Consider the following 27,314-nt stretch of genomic DNA (forward strand, 5'->3'; position numbering starts at 1 on the left):
ATTTAGCAAATATAACAAGGCTTTCACGTCTCTTGCCCCATCCTCCCCAGAAGCAACAGATCTTAGCTCTTTTCAGCGTTCCTTACCTTTGTGTCTGAGTAAGATGCTCCCTGTTCTTCATTTGCCACTTTAAGAAATTATCTATTTTTTTTTTTGGTAATATTTGGCTGCGCCAGGTCTCAGTGAGGCACGTAGAATCTTCACTGCTGTGTACGGGATCTTCGTTGTGGCATGCGGGATTTTTTTTTTTTTTCAGTTGTGTCGTGCAGGATCTAGTTCCCTGACCATGGATCGAACCCAGGGCCCCCGCGTTGGACGCCAGGAGTCCCTATCTATTGATTTCTATTATGAAATTCTGAATTTTGCTCTTACACACCCCATTACTTACCCATCCACACTTCCCTATTCTCCCAATTTAGATGAAAATTATTTTATTAAATATATAAATCATGCTGCCATGATTATGACTCGGTAGAGCTCCTAATTATATTTTATGAGTTTTTGTTTACTCTGGAATTAGCATTTACATTTTTTCATTTATTTTCTATTTTCTTATCAGCAATTGAGCTAACTCTTCAAATGAACCAAAATTTCCTCAAGATATTCAAATATGCTAAGTTTCAAAATCAGTCTTAAGAGTCATTCCATTCTAGAACTCAACTTTCCCTTGCTGCAACCTAGAGTACTGTTCTCCAAGCCAAAGCAGAAAAGCAGTCCTGGGACTTCCCATTGCCATCATTTCTGGGAATTCCGTTTGCCTCCGCATGAGACCACATGGAGAATTCCAGTACTAAGCAAACTCTACTTCAGTAATTTGCACCAGCATTTAATACCACAATGCAAATAGTCTACCTCTCACTACTCCATCCCCCTAGAGTCTAGCTTATTGCTGATGTAGCTCTGGGATAAGAAGCCTGGTTTAATTTAGCATTCCAACTCAACCCCAATTTTGAGGGTGTGTGGATGACTTTTAAGTGAAAGTTAATCTAACACCAAATCAGTATCATCCTGAAAACTGCCCTCCTAAGCCCTCTGACTCATCCAGAATCGGGCTTGGCCAGACGCCATCACAACAGAATGGTGTAACCATTCCTATCTCCACCTAACATATATACCAGTTATTGGCACACCCAAATTGCCTATGCAGAAAGCTGCCTGTGTAGGCAAAATAAGGACAGGCACCTAATCATCTTTATTCTCCACATGGTACTTACACGTAGCTGGTAACCAGTGAGTACTTCACAATGTGCAAAGCAAGCTCTCAGGTGGATGCCAACCACAGTTTACTCAACGGAACAAAAAGAAAAGTGGAAGGCTACATGGGAATTCCCTGGCTGTCTGGTGGTTAGGACTCAGTGCTTTCACTGCTGAGGGCCCGGGTTCAATCCCCTGGTGCGGAACTAAGATCCCACAAGACATGCAGCGCAGCCAAAAAAAAAAAAGTGGAAGGCTACAGAAAGCTAGTGTATTAAAGCATCACTCTTAAAAAACTACTGTACAACTCCTGAGGCTAAGCGTTAGCAGTATAACTTTGTCAATGACACAGGGCAGACTACGTGGCCTCAACTCGAGATACATTGGATTGGAAATACACACAAAAATAATTTCACAAAATGTAATGTTGAAATAGCGAATTCAATCATTTCAAAACACCTTTTTAAAGTTTTAGAACTACTTTTCCACTGTTCTTAACAGTGTTTTTCCTTTCAACAGTAATTAAAAAAAAAAAAGACAAAAAACCTCAACACTATAGTAGGAATACAGCATTAAACCAGCCCAGATTCTGGCAGTCATGAAAAACTCAGGTTGTCTGTTACAGGGAGATCATGCTCTCAGAGGGAGAAAGAATGCTTTATCATGCAAAAATATATTACTCCCATATTTAATCCACTGTGACACGTCACCACCTTCATTGACCATTCCCATCTAAATGCTCTACTTGACATTATGTAGTCTCCCTCTCTTAGAATATAAGCTCCAGATCTAGACCTAAAACAGTACCTTGCAGAGTATCACTGAAAATTTTTATTTGTTGAATCAGTGAACACTGCTAGTGCCCATCTTTTGAAACTTGCCAACCCCACCCATCGGACCAAGGGGTATGTTCATCAGTGCTGATCAGTAATGGGTCCATCTCTGGCGGAAAAAAGGAACCAAAGCAGGAAAACCCTCTAAGTGGCAGTGGCAGAAAACCAAGCCCGCCAGGGAAGATAAAGACAAATACAAGGACCTAGCCTAGATATTAGTCATAATCTTCTTTGTTGATCACTTCTTATCTGTAGGAGCCAATAACTCTTCCCACCCCTAATCCCAACTCCAACAGTTTTCCCAGAACTGTTGTCTTTACCACTTGACCTCTCACCAAAGACAACTTCCATATTCAGTAAAATGGTGGCTGGGAGATTAACACACAAAACGTCTCTCACAGGGTTTCAGAGAACAAATATCCAATAAATTACAAGTTGTACTGTTATCCCCATCTCAGCCATCTATGAATTAGAAACATTAAGTAGGAAAATATGAGAGACTACCCAACTAAAAACCAGCTGCTTTTTCTTACCTCCCATTACCACAACCCACCTTTCCTAAAAGCATAAGGCCCAGCATACAGTAGGTGCTGAGTATTTGTTGAATGATGCTGGGAAATGCCCTAACCAGACAGAATCCCACTATATATATTAAAACTGGAGCAAGAAGGTACAGACAAAAAACATCTGCAAGACAGTCTGTTTTGATAAAAGCATGGAACTAAGAAGCAGTGGGTCTTCCTTGTACTCACCCCCCATCCTTGTTAAATAATCTAAAGCTCACTTCTGGGTCCTTCTTCTATGCCTATCATTCTAAAGGAAATGAGGTACTAGTGGGGCCACTGAGGAATTCTTTGGATTTTGGCAGAACTGTACAAATAGATGGTGAAAGGCATCAAAAGGTGTTGCTTACTGGCCTAGGAAAATAGCAGAATGCTGTTGGAGCCACAACTTAATTTTCCACATGGCATGAAGTGAAAGCTGACCTCCTGTTCCCTCAAACCCTTCCTTATTCTACACCTCTTCCTTGGAAAGTAAGTCAAACTAGATGTACTGATTGACTGGGTGGTTGGAATGTTAGTAGTAAGGGGTGGGTGACAATTGTTTCTCAAGCAGGGAAAAGTCCCACATCTCAAAACTCCTAGTAAGTTGATGGTTTTATAACAAAGGTGTATGAGAGACAGAAAGTCTTTAATGGAATAAGCCTGCCTACCTGGGTTCTTCTATATAAGTCCTCTTTTACCTTTGGCACCTATAAATCCTATCTACAATAAGGAAAACAACTGCAGTGATGTTCACCCAGAACTGAATGTCAAACTTTATACCCTCCCCTTCTCTTCCAGAGACAAATAAAGAACCCAGACACAAGCCCAAGTAAGAACTCTCTCAAAGCACACATTCCCTAAGTTGAAAAACCATTTATTTCACCGGAAAGAAAAAAGTGATCCAACGCTATGTGTCTACCTGCCATAAGCCTTTAGGTCAAAAAGACTCAGAAGCAGTGACACTCTCACAACACCCACTGGAAGCAGGAGGTGGGGATACAGTACAACCCCCAACCAGTTTCTGCACACAATGAGACCTGCTGGGAGAACAGAACATGATGGGAAGCTACAGAAGTATTGAAGGACAGAAAGAACACGGAAATGGGCAGGAGAGAGGAAAGAAGAGGTGGTCTGAACTTAACAAGGTAAATTAAGGTCCACGGTTCCTGGGGGACTGAACGCACAGAGCTGAGAACGTCCCGGAGATGGGGTACCACGAAGGGTGTATTCTCATGCACAACTGCAGCTCGGAATTTCAGCCCACACACATCCCACCTGAAAGAGAGCACAATACAGGGGCTTTACAGCAAAGCTCACAAGGGCTTTCCCACTTACACTTCAAAGAACATCTTTACAAAGTACGGTAACTTGACACTCCTTTTAAGTTTACTTGTATCCATCCATAGTATAATAATAATCTCTAAAAGTGAAAAGAGCTTGAAGGCCAGACAGTAACTGGGAAGGCTCAAGCAATCCCAGACTAGCCTTTCTCTAAACGAAATAGCAAATTTTCTTTCACGAGAGTAGACAGACATTGCATTTCTCTTGATGTTAGCACATTAGCATTCCTCAGAGAAGGCAATTCCACATTTACAAACTGTCACTGGAGAGCAGGAAAAAGGGAGAGGTTCCAATTAGCTCTTAGCTCTCCACAGTAAAAAGTATGTTTGAATCTTGGAGTTACAAGTTAAAAATCGTTTAAGGTCTAGGAAAAAGTGGCATTAACTGAACAAGCTGTAACACCTGAGGGCGTCCAACTCTGACTAGGGAAGAAAATAAAAGAACGTACTGGAGGGCATGTGTAAGCTACACATCAGGTCACTCAAGTTTCTTCTCCAGCCCTATCAGTGATCTCCTATCCAATAACCCTGGGCAAGTCACATACCTTCTGCCCTAATGGAAAAGATGACAGTATCACCCACCCTGTTACTACAGGATTACAGATCAATGGTAATGTCTGGGACACAATGGGAGCTACTCAAGACAAAGGGTGTTGTGAAACACCCTTTAATACAACAGCAGTCTCAAACACCTAGAGCCCAAAGCTGGCAAGCATCAGAAGAGAATACACTCAAGTAGAGCCAAATGGATCATGAGGCTCAAAATGTATAGGAAAAAGCCAGAGGACTCAAGGTAGAGCTGGTGGTTGAAGAGTGTTAAATGCTCATAGCTGGTGGGAAGATGAAGGGAGTGACGTGCTTAAGGCAAAGCTCCCAACCTTGGATTTCAATATTACTGAAGAAGAGTAGAATTAACAGGGTGCGTACATATTTACGTTATTATGTACCTTAAAGAAGTGGAGAGAATGTCAAATCTAATACCGTGGGGACAGTTTAAAAACAAAACTGAACAAAGTAAATGGGCTCTTACAGGACAGATTCAAAGATAAAGCAATGGGGTAGGCATTCTATTCAGCTCAGGGAATGAATGTGAACTGACCAGAGAAGTTGAATTTGAGTCTATGCCCCAGACTCCTTGCTGAAATCAACTTTATAAGTTGAAAGATATCTTTTTCTACTCCTCTCTGCCCCAACTTACCATCAGACCTTTCACACAGCATGAAGCAGAACAGGAACCTTGCAGACCTTAGTAATGTCACACACCTAGGAATTTCAACGAAGGCTCTGAGAAACGGCACACCTGGGTCTGAATGTCTGGTTTCCAGGTTTGGTTCAATTACAGCACACAGGTGTGACCCAAGATTCATCACACCACTGTTTGCTTTTCCAGGCACAAATGGAATCAGATTGACTCCCAGGACTAGGAGCCCTGGAAAAACAGCCATGAGGGATAAGGATGTTTATATATTTCACAAAATAGTTAGGACTTCTCCCTATCCTCTGAACCATTAGCAACCTTACCCTAACCCTGCAAAAGCAAGCAAGCAGGGCAGCCTAACTGGAGCCTTTAGGCTGCAGGAGGGATGGCAAAACCAGAACAAGGGACACCCCACCGCTCTCACCTCAAGCTTTAAAAGGCTGAATACCGCGCCCGATCCGCATACTGCTCCCGCTCATACCGGGCCATGTCGTACAGGGAATTCCGCGCGGCCGCCGAAGCTTGGGACAACTCACTCTCATGCCCGTAACCGTAGCCCTCTCCAACAGTGGGGACTGGGCCGCGACGCAGGGGGCTCCGATCGCGCCCGTAATATGAAGTGGAAGCTGCAGTAACAGCAGCAGCGGCTGCTGCAGCAGCAGCAGCTGTAGCAGCAGCAGCTCCTGAAGTCGGCAACAGGTGTCTATCGTAGGGATCGAGAGAGGTGGAGGTGAGGTGACTGGCCATGGCTGTATTCTGGACTTGTGGCAGCTGGGACAGGGTCTGCTCTGCGTAATTATACGCAGAGGCAGCTGCAGCAGCCACTGCCTCATAGGACCGGGCAGCACGGCAGCGCTTGTAGTAGGCATCGAGCGCTCCGTACGCGTTGTTGTAATACAATGAATCCCCATAGCTCATGGCGTAAGGTGTACGCACTGCTCCATATTGCTCATTATATTGCTCGGTAAAGTCTGCCACTCGGCCCGAACGATCTACCGGACACTCTTTGGACCAGTGCCCCTCTTTCCCGCACCGATAGCAGCCGCTCTGGTCTCCCATCCCGGGCGCAGTCCTAAGCCGGCTGGTGGACAACTGCACGTGCATTCGTTTGCCTTGAAGAAACAGACGCAAGAAGGGTTGCTATCACTCTTAGTCATAGCCCCAGCCCCTACCCCAGACACTGGTCATAGCAATGGCTTTACCTAGACAACTCTAATGCAGGATTCATTGCCATTTTTAAGATATTTTTAAAAGGTCCAGTATAAATTCAGTATAATGACCTGATTTCAGGCAAAGATCAATTAAAGGAAGAAATGTTTCAGCTCTAACACCAGTTTAACGCTTAAGAAAGAAACTACTCTAGCTCAAAAATAGGCATTTCATCCTTTGCCAAGTAACTGTGGACAAAAACTACTCTGAACAGTGGCCCAATGTCAAAAGAAACCACAATAATAGTGCTCCACAACATTCTGACACCTCCAATCTTCACTATTAAGACTCCTGAATTCAGTAAGCAGGAGAATGCAAAGGTCAGTCCCCCATACCGCCCCAAAATCAAAGAGAATAGAATAGGACTCTAAAGTTACCATTGACAGTAATCCAGACTTGATCCGTGGCTGAGTGCGGTAGGCAAGTTTCAAGACTTTTGGGAAAAACACTCATGAATGGGGGAAGAGGGGTGAAATACGAGTTGAAGGACTGCCTTGCCCCTAAACTGGGTCCTTTAAATTGTTAGTTCTGATATTCATTCTAACAGGGATCCTTTACAATATTTAGTGACCCCTTATAACAGGGGGTCAAACAAAACAGGTCAGGCAGTTCACAAGATGCCTGAATTTTCAGAAAGAGTATTATGAAAAATGTGGAAGAAAAGAGGGGATGAAAAAAGTGGAGAATGACCAATAATGTTAGTGTATCAAACTGTTCATGTTAGCGCAAGATTAAAGTACTTTTTCTCCTTTAGAGATCTAAGATCCTAAGAACATGCACTTGATACTAGTTTTTGCTGAAAATTACAATTTGTATTCTGGAAATGAAAAAGTTTAAATTTTAAACCTTTTCACAGGAGCAGTTTCCACCTAACATGATCTACCATTTTAATGTAAGCAAAACTCCAGCAAAACCTTTCCAATACAAATGGCTATCATGCACCCAAGCATGCAGATGGCGAAGAAGTGAATGCTTAGAACCAGGGGAGTTAACAGATAGGTCATCTACTCAAGTAACGTTATAGAAAATGGTAAATATACAATTTCATCTACAAAATTAAAGTTAGGTTCTAGAAGACTAAAAAAGGGAAAAGGGAAGGACCAAAATATCAAAAAAAAAAGTCCCGGTTCAAACATTTTATCTGATAAGTGTAGGCTGCCAGTGAAAAGCTAAGATGTACAACTAAGTACTTAAGTGCTTTAAGTGCTAACCCATGTCCCTCATTATTTGTCCAAGTGGCCACTTTGGCACCTAACAAAACCAGAGAAAATAAGGGCAACCGAGGAACCAACCATGTCTCTTCAAGACATAAAGGTCATTAATAAATGTCCTGACCTAAAGATTTGCCAGAAAAAATTCCAAAGTCAGAAAAAGCAGCTAAGTCTTTAAAAATATCTAAAATGGATGTTCCTTAAATGGGCAAACAATAAAAAGAATATCCCCAACACTGAGAAACTGAAAGGGAAAAAGACCATCATAATAAATACTGCTACTCTATGTACATACAAAACTGTACTAGACAATGCTAAAGAGAATGACTAACAGTAAGGAAAACAGAGCAAAAACAACTAAACCTCAGAGAGCCTAGACTTCAGATACCAAGAGTTATGCTCTAAGTATGATGTGTCCTGTATCAGTTCACAATACCCTTCCCTTACATGTGTTAACTGTTACAAGGAGACACCACCACCTCTTCTATGACTTGGTTAAAGTGTAGAAGAGTATCCAAAAATTAGATATCATAAACCCTCCACCAGAGCAGCCTTTCCTCCCAATTAAGTTGTTGACACAAAATAATTCTCAACTTACCAATTAAAAATGGAAAACCAGACCTGAGAGACCTGTGACATTTTTCTTTAATAATGCACAGCAATACCCATAACACAGGGCACCATTAACTTGGAAGAAATGATGATCAGACTTCCAGGTCTAAGAAGGTCCAGTTTAAGTAAACATCAAAGATAGCCGAAATGACTCTTAACAAGAGAAGTGCTCAGGAGAAGCAGCAGCTACTACCTTGTTCGGGCTGAAAAAGGTTGGAATATAGATTAAAAATGTTAACAAGGAGTTGTGGGAATACTCCATAATTTAGAAGTAGTTACACTGAAGGGGAAAGGCTCTTTTCTGGCTTTGACACTGGGAACCCAAAGTGGGTGGACGAAGAGTAGAGTTAGCAACTCACCATGGTTACCACCCCCTTCACAACTGCCACCCTTGCCACAGGAGCTTAGATCTTAAACCAAGAAAACAAAATGTCTATCCACAGCATCATTCATGCTGCCTTCCAGGCACACTATTAATCTAGTCAAGGCTCCAAGGTTAACACCCATCTAAGTACTCTAATCACCAAGGATGTTAGAGCTCACTCCTCAAACCAGTGAAACGGCTTTGCCATTATCGCCCCCCAAATCCCAATACCTTCTCCTCAGAAACTCCTGAAATTAGCCTTCAGTTCTAGAGTGTCCTCGTCCTCCAAACCGAACCTCTTGGTGCAAGCGTAACAGAAAAGCGGTAAGAGCTATAACAATTTAAAGACACTAGTTCTCTCAAGACTTGTTTAACGACAAATTATATTTACTGAGAAGCCATGAATTGGGATGAGGTGGGGGAGCTTCACAGATATTTTGCTCCTAAACATGTGGCTTAAGCCAGCTTTTGCCAGGTCCTTCCACATACAAAATAACACATGGGGTGCTGAGGCAATAAATTTCAGAGTGAAACACTGTTAGGTGCTCTACTACCCCCCCACCCCGCAAAAAAGACAAAACTGAATAAATCTTCAGAGGAAGGGATTTCTGCACTAATAGGCAAAAAAGCCTAGGGGTTCCAAACTAATGCCAAGTGGTTCTTCTCCCAAACTTGATTTGCCTAAGGTAAAGCCTCTAAATCCCATGCATTCTCCATTTAAGCCCATCACCCACACTTAATCCTCACAATCAGCCAACCAACAGCTGTATCTCTCTCTCTATCCCAGACCCCTCCTATCCAGCCTATTTTCTACACAAAACCTTGTGTTCAGCCCTCTTCCCAAAGAGGGTGGTTCACCTTGAAACTCTGTGTTGTCAAGGCCCCTGATGGCCTCCACTGCATCCTCTGCCCGCTCCATGTGTACAAAGGCATAATCTTTCACGATGTCACATTCGATGACTGGACCATACTCCTCAAACTTGGCCCGAAGCTCCTTGTTGGTACAAGTAGGACTGATGTTGCCTACATGCAACTTTGTGGATGTTTTGCTCTTATTCTTGCTGGCTTCCACGTTGATGTTCACCCCGTGCAGCTTGTAGTGGTGCAGGTTGCGTATGGCATCCTCGGCCGCTGTCTTGTCCTCTATGTGCACAAAGCCGTAGTTCTTAATGATGTCACACTCCAGCACCTTCCCATACTGCTCGAAGAGTGAGCGGATCTCCTGCTCTGTGGCCTCCCGGGGCAGGTTTCCAATGAACAGCTTCACCATCTCGGACACAGCCTGGGCGAAAAAAAATGAAATTTCTAACAAAAGACCTCAGGCCCATGTCAGTTAAAACAAAAAAAAAAAACAATACTGCCATCTCCTTTGGGTCTGGCAAATATTTCCAGTTTTCCCCCCTCTCAGACGCCCCACACGCACACGCACACCCCCAGATAATAATCAAAGGGAAGTAGGAATAAGGAGGCCCGCTACAATTCCAGCTATAGAACCTACAGAAAGGAGAAAGCATCTGTGACACAGATCCTTAGCAAACACAAAGGGTTTGGTAAGAGCTGAATAGTTTCAAACGGAAACGCAAATGAAAGCGGGGCATAAATGCAGCCCCAGGGGTACTGGGCTTTCTACCTACTAAATAGACAGCAAATTCCCTGGAGGTCCGGTTAGGACTCCACGCTTTCACTGCTGAGGGCCCGGGTTCAATCCCTGGTCGGGGAACTAATATCCCGCAAGCCACGCGGCGGCTCCGCCGCCAAAAACAAAAAAAGATAGAAAACAAAGGTCTAACTACTTGGCTGGCTGGACAGACTGAAATTATGAACTGGCTCTTCCTCTCGTAACCGAATTAGCCATTTCCTGAAAAAAGGACCTTATAATAGCTACATTTTAGGGTTTCCTTTGGAAGCAGTGAACCCGTGACTTAAGCTGGATAGCGAGGCGTTCGGAGAGTACAGGAAGTGCTGGAGCGGGGAACGCCTCTCTCGGGGTGCCGTCCTACGAGCTCCTGGAGAATTGGAGAAATGCATGGCCAGAGAAGGGGCCTTGAACCTCAACGGCCAGACGACAGTGTCTCGGGGCTTCAAAAATTTTCGAAACGGGGTTGTAATTCCTAAGTCTAACGGAAAAGCGGTTATCTCGGTAAAAGCCTCGAGGCAGTAAGCCCAGCAAAGTCGGATAGAGGGCAAGGTGGGGAAAAAGCAAGGTATTCTCGGGGGAGGTCGTGGGGGAAGGGCTGCTTGAGGCTTACCGCGCAACGCCGAGCACCGAGGTCGGCTCTCAGTGACGAGTGCGGAGGCCAGGACCACCCTAGGATACCCCTAAAGCCCAAGTCGTGAGATTTAACAGGGCAAAAAAAAGACAGTGAAGGGGCTCGGAGTCTCTCACCCGCACGAAAAGCAGCAGGGGCTCTTCCTCGCGGCGCGGACGCTTCTGACAAAACGCTAAAATGGCGGCTGCTGCAGCAGTGACTCTGGGTAGAGAGGGGGAGGTGAACCTACCACCGGATTGGCCGTTCAATAAAATAAAAGGCAGGCGTTCCCGTAGATCCTCTTCCTGATTGGTTACCACGAACGCCAATTACCTGAGGCCTGGAAGAGGTGGAAACGTCAGTAACCCCACAGAGTCTATACGAAAGCCAATGAGCACCTCTCTCGACAAACCGAGGTCACTGATTGGATGGAAGGTCGGCGTGAGGGAGGAACTACCAACGTGGGCTTCGCTGGCGGGGTTCCGCCCGCCATTAGGCGGAGCGAGCTAGGGATCCGGTGTGGCGGTCTTCAGCTTCATGGCGCCAACTTTGTTAAGCTTCCACATTTCGCCACTCCACGTGCGCTCCATTTTGCCTTCTACTCCACACTTCTCCCTCTAATCTCCCAAACGCCATCCCTCTCGCAGCCAGGGTGCTGCGGGCGGTAGCTTACGCAGACCCAGAAGCCAGGTAAGAAAAATAGCAAAGCTTCCCACCTGAAGAAACCAACCTCCTCCTTTGGCCAAGAATCCGCACTGGCGCCCTGGGAGTCCCGGAGCTACCCCCACATTGAAACTACTTTCATAGGTGGTGAAAGGAACTCTGAAAACGGTTAATGGGCTCAGCTTCAATTAGGGTATAAAGGCCCCGACGTCGGCTTGGTTGACGGCTGCATTTCTCAGGAGGCGCCGAGGAGACAAGTTCCTTGGAGGAACCAGCCTCCCGGGGTCCAAGATGAAGAAAAGGGTTCTCTGTGTGACCGTGGAGATTACGCATACACCCCCACCCCGCCCTGAGAAAAAACTAGAGCAGCAAAGTTTTTTGTTTTATTTTATTGGGCGCCATCAGCCAGAGCTGTAGGTTTAAACTCCTAGAACCGACCTTAGAGGGAAGAGCCTAAGTCACAACCAGCTATAAGCAAAATACAATCAAAACAGCATTCTCCAGAGGGTCCGGCTTCCCTCCTCACATTTTTTTATCATCCTTCGGCTTCTTCACATAATCCCATAATTCACTGAACAAGCAAGGCAGCTTTTGAAGAGGGAGTTTAAAAAGGGGGATGGAAGAACTTAAAACATGATAAAAGCACTGAGGAAAGGGATCATCAGGAAGTGAAGATGACAAAAGCAGAACACACTACCGTTCAAAGCAGCCCCCCCAAAAGGGGTGGGGATCATAAAGAGAAAGGTGAAGTCAAAGTTATGGAAGTAGATTTTAAAACCTGACGTGACTCAGAAATCAAACGGTGGGGAATTGGTCAATAATTTATTCTAGGGTGGGAAAAGGCAGGAATCTAAAAATGTCACATTGACAAATGTAGTGGTCACTAATCTTGGTCCGTTTTCATTGTGGATCCTGATGCTGACACTGCGGCTCTGAATAAAGGCCAAAGGATCAGTGATGAAGAAAACCAACTGCATGTTAGCTGCAAGTGTGCCCTCTGGAGGGGCCCTGCATCGGGAGGTGGTCACAACTCCTTGTGCGCAGGTTCGGAAACACATCTGGTATAGAAATCCTTTCAGCTCCTTTGTTTGATCTTCCAAAATTTTTGTCCTAATAGCCTTGGAGATAAAACTTTCTTCCAAAATACCAAAGCATATGAGATCAGCTTACTCTATGAAACTAGGAATCTCTCCAAGTCCAAAGGGGAAAAACTGGGAATAGAAATCTTCTCGGGATCACAGTTCAGGCCAGTTTGCAGACCACCACCCACACCCACCCCCTGATCTAATTATTCTTGGTTTACCTTCTGAAAGCCCTCTAGGTCCAGTTATATTTGTTTCATTTTGCAAGCTCATCCAACTGAGTAAACCACATTAAATCATTCCCCTGCTTTTTAAATTAAAACCAACGGCAACTGGAAAAGTTTCAATTCACACTACCCAATCTGGTTGTTGCCAGAATCTCCCAATCTCTGTAACAATTCTCCCACCCCCATCCCTAACACACCCCACCCCAACTATGCTCCAGCACACTGGCCCCTTTGTCCCAAGCTCATTCAGACTGAAATGTTCTTTCTCCAGGTCCTTCGCTGGCCACCCCATCTAAACACAGCCCCCCACTCCAACGCTACACCTTGGAACTCTATCCCATGACTCCATGTTGTTTTTCCAAATACTTACCACCACTTGAAATCCTATTCGTTCATTTTCTTACTCCCTCCCAGCCCCTGCCCCCAGCAAATACTTGTTCTACAGGGGCAAGGACCTTTTCTTGTTGTCTATTACCCTGTGTTAAAACTAAAACTGCCCCTGGCACGTGGTAAGCACTCAAATATTTGTTGACTAACTTAACAAATAGATAAAGCATGAGTTAAAACCTTGATAACCAAGAGGAGAGAAATGACTTTGGATTTGCAGTCAGTATCAGCTTAAGAACATGGACACTTAGTACTAAAAACAAGCCCTTTTGCTCTTATCACCTAGTATACTTTCCAGTCTCCCTCAAACATAAAAAGCCCAAAAGCCAGGGGTAACTTATGCTACAGCTTCTGATCACCAGGATTACGTTTCACAAATGCTGCAAAATGAAGCTTTAGGTAGGGAGATTTGTAGCTCCAGTGTCTCCATACTGATGTTCATTTACCCAACTGTATTTTACCAAAATACTTAAAAATTAAAGGTTTTTAAATTAAGGATATCTGGTCCAAACCCTCTACCTTACCACACCAACTACAGAGAATCGGATGTTTTAAAAGCACTTTGTCTGGAACACTGAAAACGGCCACTTTGGTGATTCTTCTGATCAGGTTACCAAGCCTCTAAATTAAAAGATAAAGCAACTTGTCCAAAGTCATCTAGCCTTTCTGTCAGAGCCAAGCTTAAGTATGTTCTGGCTCCACATCTTGAAGAGATGAAAGAGGCTGGAGCCTGGACTCTTGAAAGGGAAATGAGGAACAAATCCAAATTCAGAGGGAAACACTGTTGTCAGTGTAGACCACTCAAATGTGAATAAGCAATCTATTTGTTTCAAACCCTTTCACACTCTTAGGAATGTATACAACTTATATACCTAATAACTCTGGCTCCTAATCCAGAAATGAGTTACTGGTATAATAAGGGCTCAAATTAAAAACCAGTAATCTCCAAGGATGTTCAGAGGGAGCCACTAGGCCAGTCAGCAAGCTTCCTAAGCCTCCAATCCCACTGCCAACTACACACTCTAAGCCTCCCCTTAATGTCTGTGCAGGGCCCCTACTCCGTACCTTTCTTCTCCATACCTAGGGGAATCTGACCCTCAGGACACAACAGTGTTGTCTGACACTGGAGGTGGCCAAAACTGGTATGGTCCAGTGGCCTACATCACACCTAGGTACCACTCATTACAGAAATCCCCCTTCTTCACTGTTACTCATACGTGCTGTACTCACACCTACACCCAAAGTCCTTTGCTCAGCTGTGTGCTACCCTACACAGTCCCAATCTCCCCAGAATGTTCTAACTTCTTATTTCTGAGATGGCTAGCATTTAATGAGCAGTGACTATATATGAGGCGCTACACTTGCTACATGTTATTTGCTCCAAAATGGCTGGTTCAATTCCTTGATCCACTACTTTCTAGCCATGTGATCTTCAGAAGTTACTTAACCTACAGCCTCAATTTCCAAAATAGGTTTAAAAGTACCTAATACAGGCTTCCCTGGTGGCGCAGTGGTTGAGAGTCCGCCTCCTGATGCAGGGGACACGGGTTCGTGCCCCGGTCCGGGAAGATCCCACATGCCGCGGAGCAGCTAGGCCCGTGAGCCATGGCCGCTGAGCCTGCGCATCCAGAGCCTGTGCTCCGCAACGGGAGAGGCCACAACAGTGAGAGGCCCGCGTACCGCAAAAAAAAAAAAAAAGTACCTAATACATCTGAGTTGCAATGAAGGTAAAATGAAATATATGAAAAGCACTTTTAACAATGCTTAGCATGTGTTAAATAGATGTTACTATTTTCCCTATCTTACAGATGAAAAAACTTAGGTAGAATTCCTGACATGTCCAAGATCACCCAGATTAAGTGGCAGAACCGGGATTCAAACTTGGGAAGCCTGATTTTAGAGCCAGTACCCTCAGTAATTCTCTCTGTGCCAAGTCAGTTTTCAAATCAAACAAATTCCATCTCCACAGTTTTCTCTAGTGGGGCTGCCCCATCCTCTCCTTCCTTACCTGTCACTTCCCCAGCATTGCTTATTAACTGTAACTAGTTCATCGAGGTAGGTCCTGCACCCACCCCCACTATCGATTTCCCAAGGTCAGCCCAAGGGCTCAGCTACCTGAACACTATTTCCAGCACTACAGACACACAATGTTTCTAATGATTTACAGCTAGACTTGAAATCATTTATTAATAAATTTTTCTTCCTGGAAAACTAGATTCTACCCTTTATGATCTTTTTAAAGGTTCCTATAGAATTTAGGTGAATAAGAATTTTCCACCTATCATATCCATCTTATCTTTTTTATCACCCAAACTCCTATTACATTACATACTAGTCCATAAATCTAGGAAATTAAGTTTCATTATGGCCTTAGTCATCCCACATTATAGTCAACTTACTTGGCTTGATAGGACAAAATGACTGCAGAACCAACAGTCTGCGCACAGACTTTGGCAGAGCTTAACTGATGGGCATGACTAGAAAGGCAGCCTACCCATGGAGGCTGACCACTCAGTGATAGTCCCGTTACCTCCAGCACAAGGGATGGGGCCCCAGGCCTACCCCAGACAGAATCTGAAACAAGGTCCAAACCGCAGGAGAGAAGAGGCTGTAGAGGGGAGAAGCCTTTACATAGTCTTGTTCCAGGAATAAACCATCTAAAGCTTCTCCAATGAAGGTCAAGTTATAGAGGTGATAGATCAGAAGAGCAAAGATCTGAAGGACACTGGGAGCGCATATTCCCACCCACCTCTCCCAAAACACACATTAAATGTCTATCCTCCCATTCACTCAACCCAACCGTCTCCGAGTTATAGGACCCTGGAAATCAGAAATCCACAAAAAGCAAAGTATGAAGAGTGGGCTATAGGATTAACACAGGTGGCATAATTTACAGAGGGAGGGAATTTTAAAACAATCTGCAAGAAAGAGGAAAATGACAAATGATTTAGCTTTAGCTCCTTCTAGCTTAAATGAGAAGCCTGGCAGCGGAGGCAACAAGGGCATCAGGACCTAAAGATAATAAGCAGAGTGATCATCTAGGCCAGGTCAGCCTGAAGAACTTGGGCTGCAATAAAGAAATATCAGCACTGGCCCTGAGAGCACATTAGGAACCATGTACTAATGGTTTCATAGGAACCATGGGATTGGGACAGTGGCAGAACCCTCACTGGAGAGAAAGATGACAGAAAGCCACTGACAAAGAAGTAATTACAAATACGCAGGCCACATCACAGCACTACAATTAACCAACCCTTGATTTTCCAGGGAAATAACCAGAGCTAAGCCTGTTAGCTTGGCCCTGAGATTACCCCACCCTCACTGCAGAAAAGTGACAAAAAACCTATCAAATTCGCCCTCCTCACAGTCCTGCAAACAAATGAAAAGGAGCAGCAAAGCACCTGAAGGCAAAGAAGTGAGAAGAAAGAAAAGTAAGGAAGAGCACTATGGCCTCAGTACCCCTGAGATTACCCCCAGTTTGCATCCACAAATAGGAGCTCACAGTTAAACAAAAAACATATGCTTTTGCCCACTGGGCAGAGGAAAGAGAACACCTGGGGCAAACTACTCTGTCACAGGGAAGTTCACAAGAAACCAGTGAAGGAAGCAGAAGAGAACCCACCTGAACTCCATTTGACTGATACACACACACCCCAAAACCACCCTGCCCCAACAGACTCCCAAATCAAATTTATAAAGCCCCCTTTCCCAAAGGAATGTCAGTTTCCTGTCACCACCCTACCCAACCAGTCTTTCATTCACCCATCATAAAGCCCAAGCCTCTGTCTTGTCCATGGCTGGAATTGTCTTATTTTGTGCCCAGGTCCTCTGAACCCCTAGTCCCAGAATGAAAGTATAAACAATCAATTCCTCAGCCTATCCCAGCACCCCTATTTGGTTACGCTTGCACCTCACCCACTTCCCAGAGTCTATCATAACACCTTCAAATATAAACCCAACAAGAAAACATCTGGAAACCCTAACAAATGAAGATAGGCAATTTGAGTCTCAGGTGACTATGACAGGGGTTGGCAGGACGCAGGAAGGACACTCCGTGCTGATGTTCGACGTGCGAAATACCAGGTCTATAGCCAGAATCCCCCATACCAGCTTCCAACTGTCCCGACCACAGGGCATTACCAGACAGTGACATGACCCCCCCACCCCAACTACTGGCTCCTTCCCAGTAGTTGTCCCAGCCCCAGTACTTACTGGAGCCCACTGCCTGAAGGACCTACTAGCCTCATAAGCACCAAAGCCACCCATTCCCCACTTCTCACTTGAGAAGCCAAACCCCAGAACCACCCTGCTGGAGCTCAGGATTTTCCTGAACTGGAGACAAGTCAAGGAAAATAGCCAAGCACAGGCGAGGAAAATGGGCAGTAAATTTACTGCATTTTGGTGTGATTAACTCAAGCTGAAGCAACTTGGGCCAGACTCTCCAGTCCTAAAGATGGCAGACTAGCAGAACGACGATGGGTTAAATCCCTCTGGCAGCAGGGAAATCATTCTAATTCCTACATTCAAACCCCTTTCCTCATCTGCCCTGGGTTCTCTGGCCACCCTCCCTTTAGTTGTCATGTCTTCCTGGATGTCAAACTTCCTGAAACTGAGTGCAATCAAGACAATGACAACCAGGTTTCCAAACTGCAAATCGCCCCAAGTTTTATTTGTAGTCCATACAAAAGGGAAAAAAAATTAAGGTTTTCTAACACCACCTACTTGGGGAGATGGGGAAGTGGACTGTGCCGCACAGCATCAGCTAGAACATCAGGGGTCAGTAGGGATCTGGACATATACCAACCAACTGTCCCAACAGGAACTCAGTCTCAACACAGTCTACAGAGGGACAAAGTCAGGGCCCCCTGGACAACTGGCACAGCTTGGCGCATAGGAAATGGTTAAGCTAACCCTTTCCTGGCCTCCCTCACATCTAAAAAGAAAAAGGCGCCGCCGACCTCAGCTGCAGGTTGCTTCCCCATCCAGACGACCTTAAATATCGCGCACAAAAATAAAAGGGAGCCAGGAAAAAAATAAAAACATAAAAGAAATTCCCATCCTGGGGAGATGGGAGGCAGGGGAGAGGGGAACCGCAGATCTAGAGCCAGTAGCAAGATTCGCTGCTGAGGCGAAGGAATAAAGTAGGTTACTGCCGAACACTCAAAAGGATCGTCTCCTGGGGAAGGCCCACATGGTAGAGGGGATGAAAAACCGCAAACAGGAGAGGTATGGGCCAGTGGTTACAACCTGGGCCTGCACCCTACCCCACCTCTCCTCTCCTTCCCTCCCTGTGGAGCCCTGTCCCAGGATGGCCCTACATGCGGCGCTGGTAGCCAGAGTGCATCTGAGCTGCCCGCAGGTAATCATTATAGGAGCCCGAATAGCGTGCGTAATCGGAATGGGCATCGGGCAGGCGACGGTAATCCAGCGAGGACTTTGTCGGCGAGCGGCGGAACGAAAGCTGCGACTCTGATAAACGGCGGTAATCAGAGAGCTCGGCTAAACGCCGGTCGGAACCATACCTAGTCGAGAGAAGAAGACAGTTGGTGAATGAGACAATTGAGGGGAGGGCTCCAGGTGGGCACGGGGGAGATGCCAATGGGGATAGGGAGGGTGTAATCAGATTGGTCTCCAACAAACAAGATTTTGTCAGAAGGCTCAACACCCTATCCAGGGCAAGAATTCAAGCCTGGTCCAACTCAGTGGGAAACCAAGCCCACCACTGAAGACCACCCTTCTGAACTGGCCAAGGTGGATTCTGGTCTGCATTCCCAAACCACAGACAAACTATCCCCACCCTTGGGCCCTGCAGAGAAAGACCTTGGTTGTTTACCAACAGAACGGCGGACGAAAGCAAGGTCCCCAACTTCCCAAAGAGTGGACGCACCACATACACCCTGCCTTCAGCCAGTGACTGCCAAAGGGACTACTCTTTCAAACCCACCCCCACCAGAGGCCAGGACAACCACGTAACAGGCTTAAGGATCCTTCAGACAGTGGGAAAGACTATGGGCCACAATCTTGCAGGCAGTAGCTCCAATAGCACTTGGGCTAGCCTTGACAGGTGACACTTTTCCCAGCCTGACTAGCTGGTACCACCCCAGTCTGAGCACTATGCTCCACCTGAACCCTGGTGACCAGCAAAGTTCACAGACATCACCCCCCTCAGCTTCTGGACATCCCACAGGAGTAGAGAAGACCAAGGGAGGGGCCGATGGCTCCAGTTTCCCTCCCATGCCAACCTCAGCCCCTTGCCCTGAGCCCCAGCTGGGGGCAGAGGCGGGGGGGCATACAGTACCTTTTCGACATGGCGACAGCCTTTTTGTACGGATCGTCGTAGCTGGCCCGGGGTGGGGAGAGGCGCGTACGCTCATAGGGCGGCGGGGTGCTGTTGGCGTTGGCAACGGCCCCCTGGGACATGGACAGGTAGGCTGCAGACGGCTGACCTGCCCCATCGTAGGCATTGCCCGGCTGGCCACGGTAGGAGGCAGCAGCCTGAGGATGCTGCTGTGCAGCATAGGAAGCAGCCAATGAGGCTGATGATTGAGTGCGGTAAGGAGCTGCCAGGGTGGCAGAAGGTTGGGCCCCGTAGGCAGCTGCAGCACCATAGGAGCCAGTGGCCGCAGCAGCTGACTGAGCCCCATACGAGCCTGATAGGCCCATTGATGCTTGAGCTCCATAACTATTCAGCTGGGTCTGAACAACTGGCTGGGCCCCATAGGAGCCAGCCATTGGGGTAGTGGCTTGTGCAGCATACGCAGCTGGCTGGCTAGCATAAGCAGCAGCTGTAGCTGGTTGTGCCACATAGGCAGCAGGTTGGGAAGAATAGGAAGCAGCCTGTTGTGCAGCGTATGGGGCAGACTGGGCATTATAAGAGGCCGAAGGCTGGGCACTGTAAGAAGCTGCCTGGGCCCCATAAGCTAGTGAAGAGGCTGCAGACTGGGCCCCATAGGAGGCTGCCTGGGCCCCATAGGAGCCTAGGGAGGAAGCTGCTCCCTGGGTGTTGTAGGAGGAGGCAGCCGCACGAACCCCATAGGAAGAGGCAGCCTGCGCCCCATAAGAGGATGGCTGGTTACCATAGGAGGCAAGGGAGGAGCCCTGAGCCCCATAGGAGTTGAGCGAAGAAGCCGCAGCTGGCTGACCCCCATAGGAGGAGAGGGCCGAGGCCGAGGGCTGGGCTCCACCATATGGACCAAGCGAGGAAGCTGCGGCAGACTGGGAGCTAGGGCTAGCCAGCTGGCCCCTGTATGGGGCCCCAAGGGAAACAGAGGGCTGAGCGCGGTAAGAGGCTGCCTGGGCTGTCATGGGCTGAGTCCGATAACCGACACCCAGAGAGGCAGAAGGCTGGGCCCTGTAGGCAGCGCCCAGTGACGCTGAGGGCTGGGCCCGGTAGGTGGCTGGCTGGGCCGTCAGAGGAGCCACATACGAGGCTCGGGGAGGTGAACGGCGCAGGGGGCTGCGGTCGCGACCAAAGAAGGGTGGTGTGGGCTGACGGGCTTGCCCATCAAAGCCACCAGTGCTGTTGCCAAAAGCCTGCTGGTAGTCGAAGGTGGCAGAGAAGCCACCAGTTCCGGGGAATGCCGTATCCCCAGCCCCTGGTTTCTTGGTCTTGTCCCCAGACTGGATAGCCAGGCCAGGCCCCTTCTTCTGACCCTTGGTTGAGAGTTCCACGTTGATGCGCTTGCCCTTCACTTCTTTGCCGTTGAGCTGCGCGATGGCGGCTTTGGCATCTGCTTCCTTCTCCATGTGAACAAACGCGTAGTCTGATAAAGCAGCAGACAGAGGGTTAGCAATTAGGGGGGCAGGGCATGCTACCTGATGGGTCCCAAACTGGACACACCAACAGCACCCAGCTGTTGCCAGCTACCTCCAGGCCTCCAAACCCTCCTCTCCAGGAGTAGGTCATAAAATGTGGCTCCCATATAACAAAGCTTCTGACTGTCCCAAGCAGGCAGCTTTGTCTATGGCTTTCTTCCCATTCTCCCCGTTCCCCCTGCCACCTCACCCAACTTCCTGGTGAGAGAAGAAAGAGCAAAGATGAACAGCAACACAGGATAAAAATCTTCACGTCTCCTGTAAGTATAAACGAGCAGACAAAAAGCAGAAAGCATTCCTGGATCACTCAATTATTCAGTACTGTCTATCCCAAGATTACCAAACACTACTGTTCACCTTTGAGGCTTAACTCTCAAACACTGAAAATGACCACTTATGTCTTGGAATGACCCATGTCTCAGCCCAGGGTCCAATTAAGGCAGGAGAGCTACACTGCAATGCACAGTCCATGAAATTCCTCCAGTACAATCTCCCCCTTTCCCACAGTACTTCCCCGTTTTCAAAGCACTTCCATGCACAGGACCTCATTTGGGCCTCACAACAATCCCAGGAGGCAGGCAGAGCAAAGGATCATTATCCTTATTTTACAGGTGGGCAAACACACTCAGAGAATTTATACGGCTTGCGACAAAACCATGTGTCAGACCCAGAAACAGAATCCCTGCTCTCCATGCCTCTTCACTACACCAGTCTACCCCTGAGAAGTCAATGTGTAAGGCAGGATTGTGTATTAAGACTAGACATTTAAGCTTAGAAGGGGAGAAGCTGGACCCCACGTAAGCCAATAAGATGTGAGAATGGAAACTGAGCCTCCTGGCTGAGTTCAGGCCCAAGGCACGCGCGCGCATGCGCGCGCGCACACACACACACACACACACACACACACACACACACACACACACGCCCCCCACCCCCAGGCTACATTACATCAGAGGTTACTCATCAAGAGACAGAAGTATTCCTTACCCCTTGGGCTTCTGTTCACAGAAAAGATTTGGTTTCTCAGCTTCACAGCAAGAAGCTGCAATTACCACAACTAGCAGGCTCTGCTAAGCAGGTTACCCCTCAGGTCCTCATTCAGTTCTAAATGAGCTGTGGTAGGAAAGCCTCTAAGACAGGATGTTGATCTCAAAGTCCTACTCATCTACCATATAGAACAAGAAAACTTTAGGAAAGGAAGTAATAGGAAGAAATTCTTGTTCACATCCAAACTCACAAACCACGATGGTGCAAGCAGAATCTGAAGAACAATGAAAAAGGTCATGCTGGTGGTAAGTAAGGCCATGCACTTAACCCCATCTGGACCTGTGGCTACTTTTAAAGTCCAAGCACCAGGACCCCATCTCTCTCACATCACTTTAGGAAATGAATTACCTAGATGAAGTTACTAAGGTTCCATTCTTGATAAGAAATCCTTTTAAATGGCCTCTAAACAAGTGTCCTAATTTCTAGAAACTTTCATACTGGGATGCCCTCTCTAGCTGTTCCTATAAAGCAAGCCATTTTTCTGGATGTAAGCCACCAACGTGACTCTCATACAAATAAGAATAAAAATAATCAACAGGGGCTTCCCTGGTGGCACAGTGGTTGAGAGTCTGCCTGCCAATGCAGGGGACACGGGTTCCTGCCCCGGTCCAGGAAGATCCCACATGCCACGGAGCAGCTGGGCCCGTGAGCCGTGGCCGCTGAGCCTGCGCGTCTGGAGCCTGTGCTCTGCAACGGGAGAGGCCACAACAGTGAGAGGCCCGCGTACCACAAAAAAAAAAAATAAAGTAAAATAATCAACAGGTAGAAGTCAGAAGTGTGGTATAGCAAAAGGAATCCTGGGGCTAGGCGCTAAAATGCCTCAGCTGAAGATCCAGTTCACTGACTTGCTGTAAGTTCTTACGGAACTTACAATTTATTTCTCCATCTGACAATCTGTCCTACCCACCTCAGAGTTAGAAGATTCAAATGAGATGATAAAAATGCCTTGTAGGGCTTCCCTGGTGGCGCAGTGGTTGAGAGTCCGCCTGCTGATGCAGGGGACACGGGTTCGTGCCCCGGTCCGGGAAGATCCCACATGCCGCGGAGCGGCTGGGCCCGTGAGCCATGGCTGCTGAGCCTGCGCTCCGCAACGGGAGAGGCCACAACAGTGAGAGGCCCGCATACCGCCAAAAAAAAAAAAAAGCCTTGTAAAGTATAAATAGCTATATAATGATAAAAATCATGATAATTATTCAAGCCTAGGAATAACCACAGGCTTAGTTCCCTACAGATATGATCTTTCATCTCTAATAAAACACAAGAAATACAATGTAACCTGTAAATGCAAATTTGGAACTAGCCAGAGATGATAAAGGAACAAAATGAACTATCACAACTGTCTTTACACCCCTATGGCCAGAACCTGATTCTTCCAATTGCGAAAGGCGAAAAGCAAAGCGTTCCTTTCGGCCTAGCCACAGGGCACCAGAACTGTCCTCTCATCTCTCACCTCCAGTGTGGGTACAGTGAGCTAAAAATCAATGCTGGTGGTCCCAGATCTCTTTAAAAGCAAAGGCTGAGCTGACCCTACCACCAGGAGAATGCAATGGCAAGCAGAAAGCAAGAGTGTAGGCAGATTAAAGGGAATTAAAAAACTTTCAGGCACTATGAGGGAATATTAAGGAACCATACTATATTCCTGGTTAACCTATCCACAAATTCCTAGGACTGGAATAAGCTAGGAAAAAACACCCAACAAAAACTTTCAATGGGTTTACAAGAGCAATAGGATGTCACATTATCTATTCCCTACTTAGCTCGGTTTTATTAAGAGACCAACTTGTGAAACTTGAAAATTGAGATTTCATGTGTACAATTCAATTGACCACACAGATAAGCTATATAGCTGATAAAAAGAAAGCCATCAGATACAATTATATCCAATTTATATCTGAGAGTTTCTAAGCCTGATACTGGAGGGAAGTGCGAATAGGTTGTCCAGCTGACTCCATCACATGAGGGCTAACTAACCCTTATCACAGTGAGCAGCTAAACCCAGACCCAGCCCTTCCAAAGATGCCCAGGAACCTAACTACTCCTAGGACAATAAAGAAAAACCAAAGATCTAGAAAACTCCAGGGACCCACCTGCCTGGAGAGGTAGTTCAAGGAAACGGTGACCCCTGAAGGAAATCCATCGCATTTAAAGGGACTAGCAGGCAATGATTTACAGAGCTATCCTAATGGTCTGGTGACTTCACAATTCCTCCAGTACCAAAGTTAAGAGAATCCAGAAAAATGAGTTTTCCTATTCTCAGAAGAGTAAAAAAATTCTAATTTGAAACTACAGAGCTGTATGTAGGAGGAAAGAATGGCCACCCACAACAAAGGAGAGGAAACAGTTTCCTATTCTGCCCTTCAGACTTCTCATGGAATCTAAATGGTTCCTAAAGCTGTCAGCAACTCTCAAACTTCATCCTTGAACACCCAACAGAATGTAGCTGTGGAGAGTGGTTACAATCTGCTGTTGCTATGGAAATTTTTATTCTACAAATCATATCTAAGCTCCTGGAACCAAGCAACTACGTTATTCCCCCTGTGAAATAAAACGGAACTGGCTGTCCTGTGCAATGCCAAGCTTCTGTGCTTTTCAAAGACCTGACAACCAACACAAGATGACTCAATCAAGTGCCCATTCCCAGAGCAAGAAATAAGTAAGCTATTTATAGAGCCAGAGCCAAGTCTCTTCTACTACATTCCCAACTTAAAAACTTCATTTTCCTTCACTCTAAATAGAAAGGCATCAGTGGAGAATATGATCCTCAAATCTTTACCACAGTCCCTTACCTCAAAATACTATCAGGCACTCTCTTACTTATCAGCATAACTACAAACAACAACTAACCACCACTCCCTAAGGAAATCAGTGCATCTCTGCCAATCAAATGTTCGCAAAGGGACAAAATGCACAAAACTTTCACTCTAACTCTCACAAAGAAAACAGTCAAGAGTTCTAAAAACCACATGCAGTTACACACTTCACCCCACCCCCCCATTGTCACTTGGTGTCAGTCCCAAGCAAATTCAGGCAAATTTTTAGCCTTCTCTACCAACCCAAAGAAGGCTTCTTGACCAATGAGTTCCATAGAGACTGTCCCCTCAGATGCAAGTTTCTAGACTCCCAATCTAGTAGCCACCCTGTCTGAGAACCACACAAAAAAATGTAATAGGTCAATCAAACAGAACTCTCATAATGAGTCATATACATTTCCTGGCCAGGGGCCCAATCTGATGCCCTTCCCACTCTTTCACTCTAAATAAAAGCAAAAATTCATGCACCATACAGCCTGCCTTATCAGAGCACCCAGCAGGAAAGCCTGATTCCAGATAGTCATGAATTTGCATAGCCTGAGTTGAGGAAAACAAAATGCAGTATTAATGCAGAAGGAGGAATTACTCCTAGTGGTGGAGACTGCAACCCTCACACTTCCCCCAGTTACGGAAAGGATAAGGAATGACCCAAAAGATGTATCTTGGTGGAAATGAATAAGCACCTGCTCCCAAATGTATTTACTACCCTTAAAACTTCTCACACAGGGTATGAGCAGCTATGAATCCAACACCAGGAGCAAGGGATCAGATACTCACTCCCAGGTTGCATCCCTGAAGATAGCAAGGCAAAGTTGACTCTGATCTGTTCCCAAGTGGAACAGAAACTGGCCACATACACAAGGGCTATACCTCCAAATCTTGCCAACAAAAAAGAAAAAGAGCTTAGGGATAAGAACCCAGACTATGAAAAAAGTCAACTAAGTCCCAAAAAGGAGATCAGGCCTAAATTATAGTGATATATTCTTCTCGAAGGCAAACTAGGGATCTACCCTGACAATTAGACTACTCAAGCAAAGATGACCATTAAGTCCCCACGTCCCCCTCAGAGTGTGCCCCCTTGCAAAATCACCAAGTTTCTAAAAGGATACCGCCCTAGGGCACCGGCTTGACGAGTTAGTTGCTCAGAAGAGGCCATTTCATAAAACAAGCCTTCGTCCACATGCGAAAAGTCGGGGTTTCCAGTTTATAGATGTAAAATCGATCCCAAAGGGGAAAAAAAAAAGTTTGAGGGAGTTGGAAAGCACAGAATTGCCACGCCTAACCCACCTAACAATACTGAAAGGCCAAAGTGGTTAGGAAGGGGCCCCTCCAGTACCCACGAGTAACTATACCCATCAGTAGACCCACGCCACACAATACTAAAAGATCCCAGCCCAAGAAACTTCCAAGGGCCCCGTTACCTTCCGCTCGGGAGCATTCATCGAGAGGGAACACGACGGTGGCCTTGGGGGGGGTGGGGTTCAGCCCCCACCTTTTCCCTTTTCCCTTGCTCTGACAGACTTCTGAAGAGGAAGTGGGGAAGTGGCGAAATCTTCCCCGCTCCATGATCCGGCTTGTGCCCGTCACTTCCCAATTTCCGTTCGGCGCCAGGCCCAGGAGCCCAGTGGAAGGCGCGCCCCCGGTACCCTCCCAAGTCTCTCAGGCGCGTCCCCGGCCCCGTAGCTCGGCTCGCAGTGGCCGCCGCACCCACCCAGAGCCGCTTCCTCCCATTTGGTTAATGGTGCCTGGCCCGCACGGGAGGAGGGTGGCTCTACCCAACGCGCCCCCAACACCTCCGGCCTCACTCCCGCGGACTTCTCCCAGCCCCCACCGCCAACCGCGCAGTGACCGACCCCCGGGAAAGGGGCGTGGCTAACAAGCAGAGTGCCCCGAGCGCGCCCGCGCCCGCGTCTCCACATTACCTTTCACCACGTCACACTCGATGACGCGTCCGCGGCGCTCGAAGAGGCTGCGCAATTCCTGGCTCGTGCACGCAGCCGATACATTGCCCACGAATATCTTCCAAGTGTTAAGAGGCCGTGGGCGCGACATCTCCACCACGAGCGCGCGCCCCGGCCGCAGCTCGTGGCCATGCAGGGCCTCGATGGCGCGCAGCGCGCCCGCGTTCTCGCGCATGTGCACGAAGGCGAACTGTTTCATGACGGCGCAGCTCATGACCGTGCCGTAGGGCGCAAAGAGAGCTGCTAGCTCCTCCGGCGTCGTATCCGCCCCATCGACGTTTCCCACGAATATCTTCATTTTGCCGCCGCAGCCGCCTTCCCGGAGAGCCTGGACCTCTCCTCCAGCGACAGGCGAAACGTCTGACCCGCCGGCAGTCCTCCCCAGGAATGGCTGGCGACGGAGAACCCCGCCGCGCAGGCGCTCTGACCTAGCCAATCGGAGCCCAGATCCCGCGTGCCCTGCAGCCAATCAGAGAGGCTGAGAGAAAATGCACTCAGGCGCAGCCAATCCCAGAGGGCCTGGAGCCCGCTCGTTAGCGGAGGGGGTGGGAGAGGGACGACTGCGCG

General features: G+C 47.1%; 2 protein-coding genes across 7 annotated transcripts; both read right to left on the bottom strand.

The window, feature by feature from the left end:
- Positions 1 to 3,430: 3,430 nt before the first annotated feature.
- On the bottom strand, positions 3,431 to 11,095 carry RBM4 (RNA binding motif protein 4). 2 transcript variants are annotated; one of them, XM_067748210.1, is made up of 4 exons: positions 10,893 to 11,095; positions 9,365 to 9,788; positions 5,535 to 6,222; positions 3,431 to 3,847 (listed from the first exon to the last, which is right to left on the bottom strand). In XM_067748210.1, the coding sequence occupies exons 2-3, from the start codon at positions 9,774 to 9,776 to the stop codon at positions 5,543 to 5,545; spliced, it is 1,092 nt and encodes a 363-aa protein (XP_067604311.1). In that variant the 5' UTR covers positions 9,777 to 9,788; positions 10,893 to 11,095; the 3' UTR covers positions 3,431 to 3,847; positions 5,535 to 5,542. The 2 variants fall into 2 exon arrangements, with proteins under 2 accessions (XP_067604311.1, XP_067604312.1); XM_067748211.1 differs by lacking the exon at positions 5,535 to 6,222 and having other exon boundaries at positions 10,893 to 11,091.
- Positions 11,096 to 17,753: 6,658 nt separating this feature from the next.
- On the bottom strand, positions 17,754 to 27,168 carry RBM14 (RNA binding motif protein 14). 5 transcript variants are annotated; one of them, XM_067748201.1, is made up of 3 exons: positions 26,709 to 27,168; positions 19,413 to 20,877; positions 17,754 to 18,636 (listed from the first exon to the last, which is right to left on the bottom strand). In XM_067748201.1, the coding sequence occupies exons 1-3, from the start codon at positions 27,043 to 27,045 to the stop codon at positions 18,429 to 18,431; spliced, it is 2,010 nt and encodes a 669-aa protein (XP_067604302.1). In that variant the 5' UTR covers positions 27,046 to 27,168; the 3' UTR covers positions 17,754 to 18,428. The 5 variants fall into 5 exon arrangements, with proteins under 5 accessions (XP_067604302.1, XP_067604303.1, XP_067604304.1 ...); XM_067748202.1 differs by lacking the exon at positions 26,709 to 27,168 and adding an exon at positions 26,208 to 26,682; XM_067748203.1 differs by lacking the exon at positions 26,709 to 27,168 and adding an exon at positions 25,896 to 26,201 and having other exon boundaries at positions 19,413 to 25,664.
- Between the last annotated feature and the right edge of the window lie 146 nt (positions 27,169 to 27,314).

Source organism: Pseudorca crassidens, chromosome 9 (genome assembly GCF_039906515.1).
Source record: "Pseudorca crassidens isolate mPseCra1 chromosome 9, mPseCra1.hap1, whole genome shotgun sequence".
NCBI lineage: Eukaryota > Metazoa > Chordata > Mammalia > Artiodactyla > Delphinidae > Pseudorca > Pseudorca crassidens.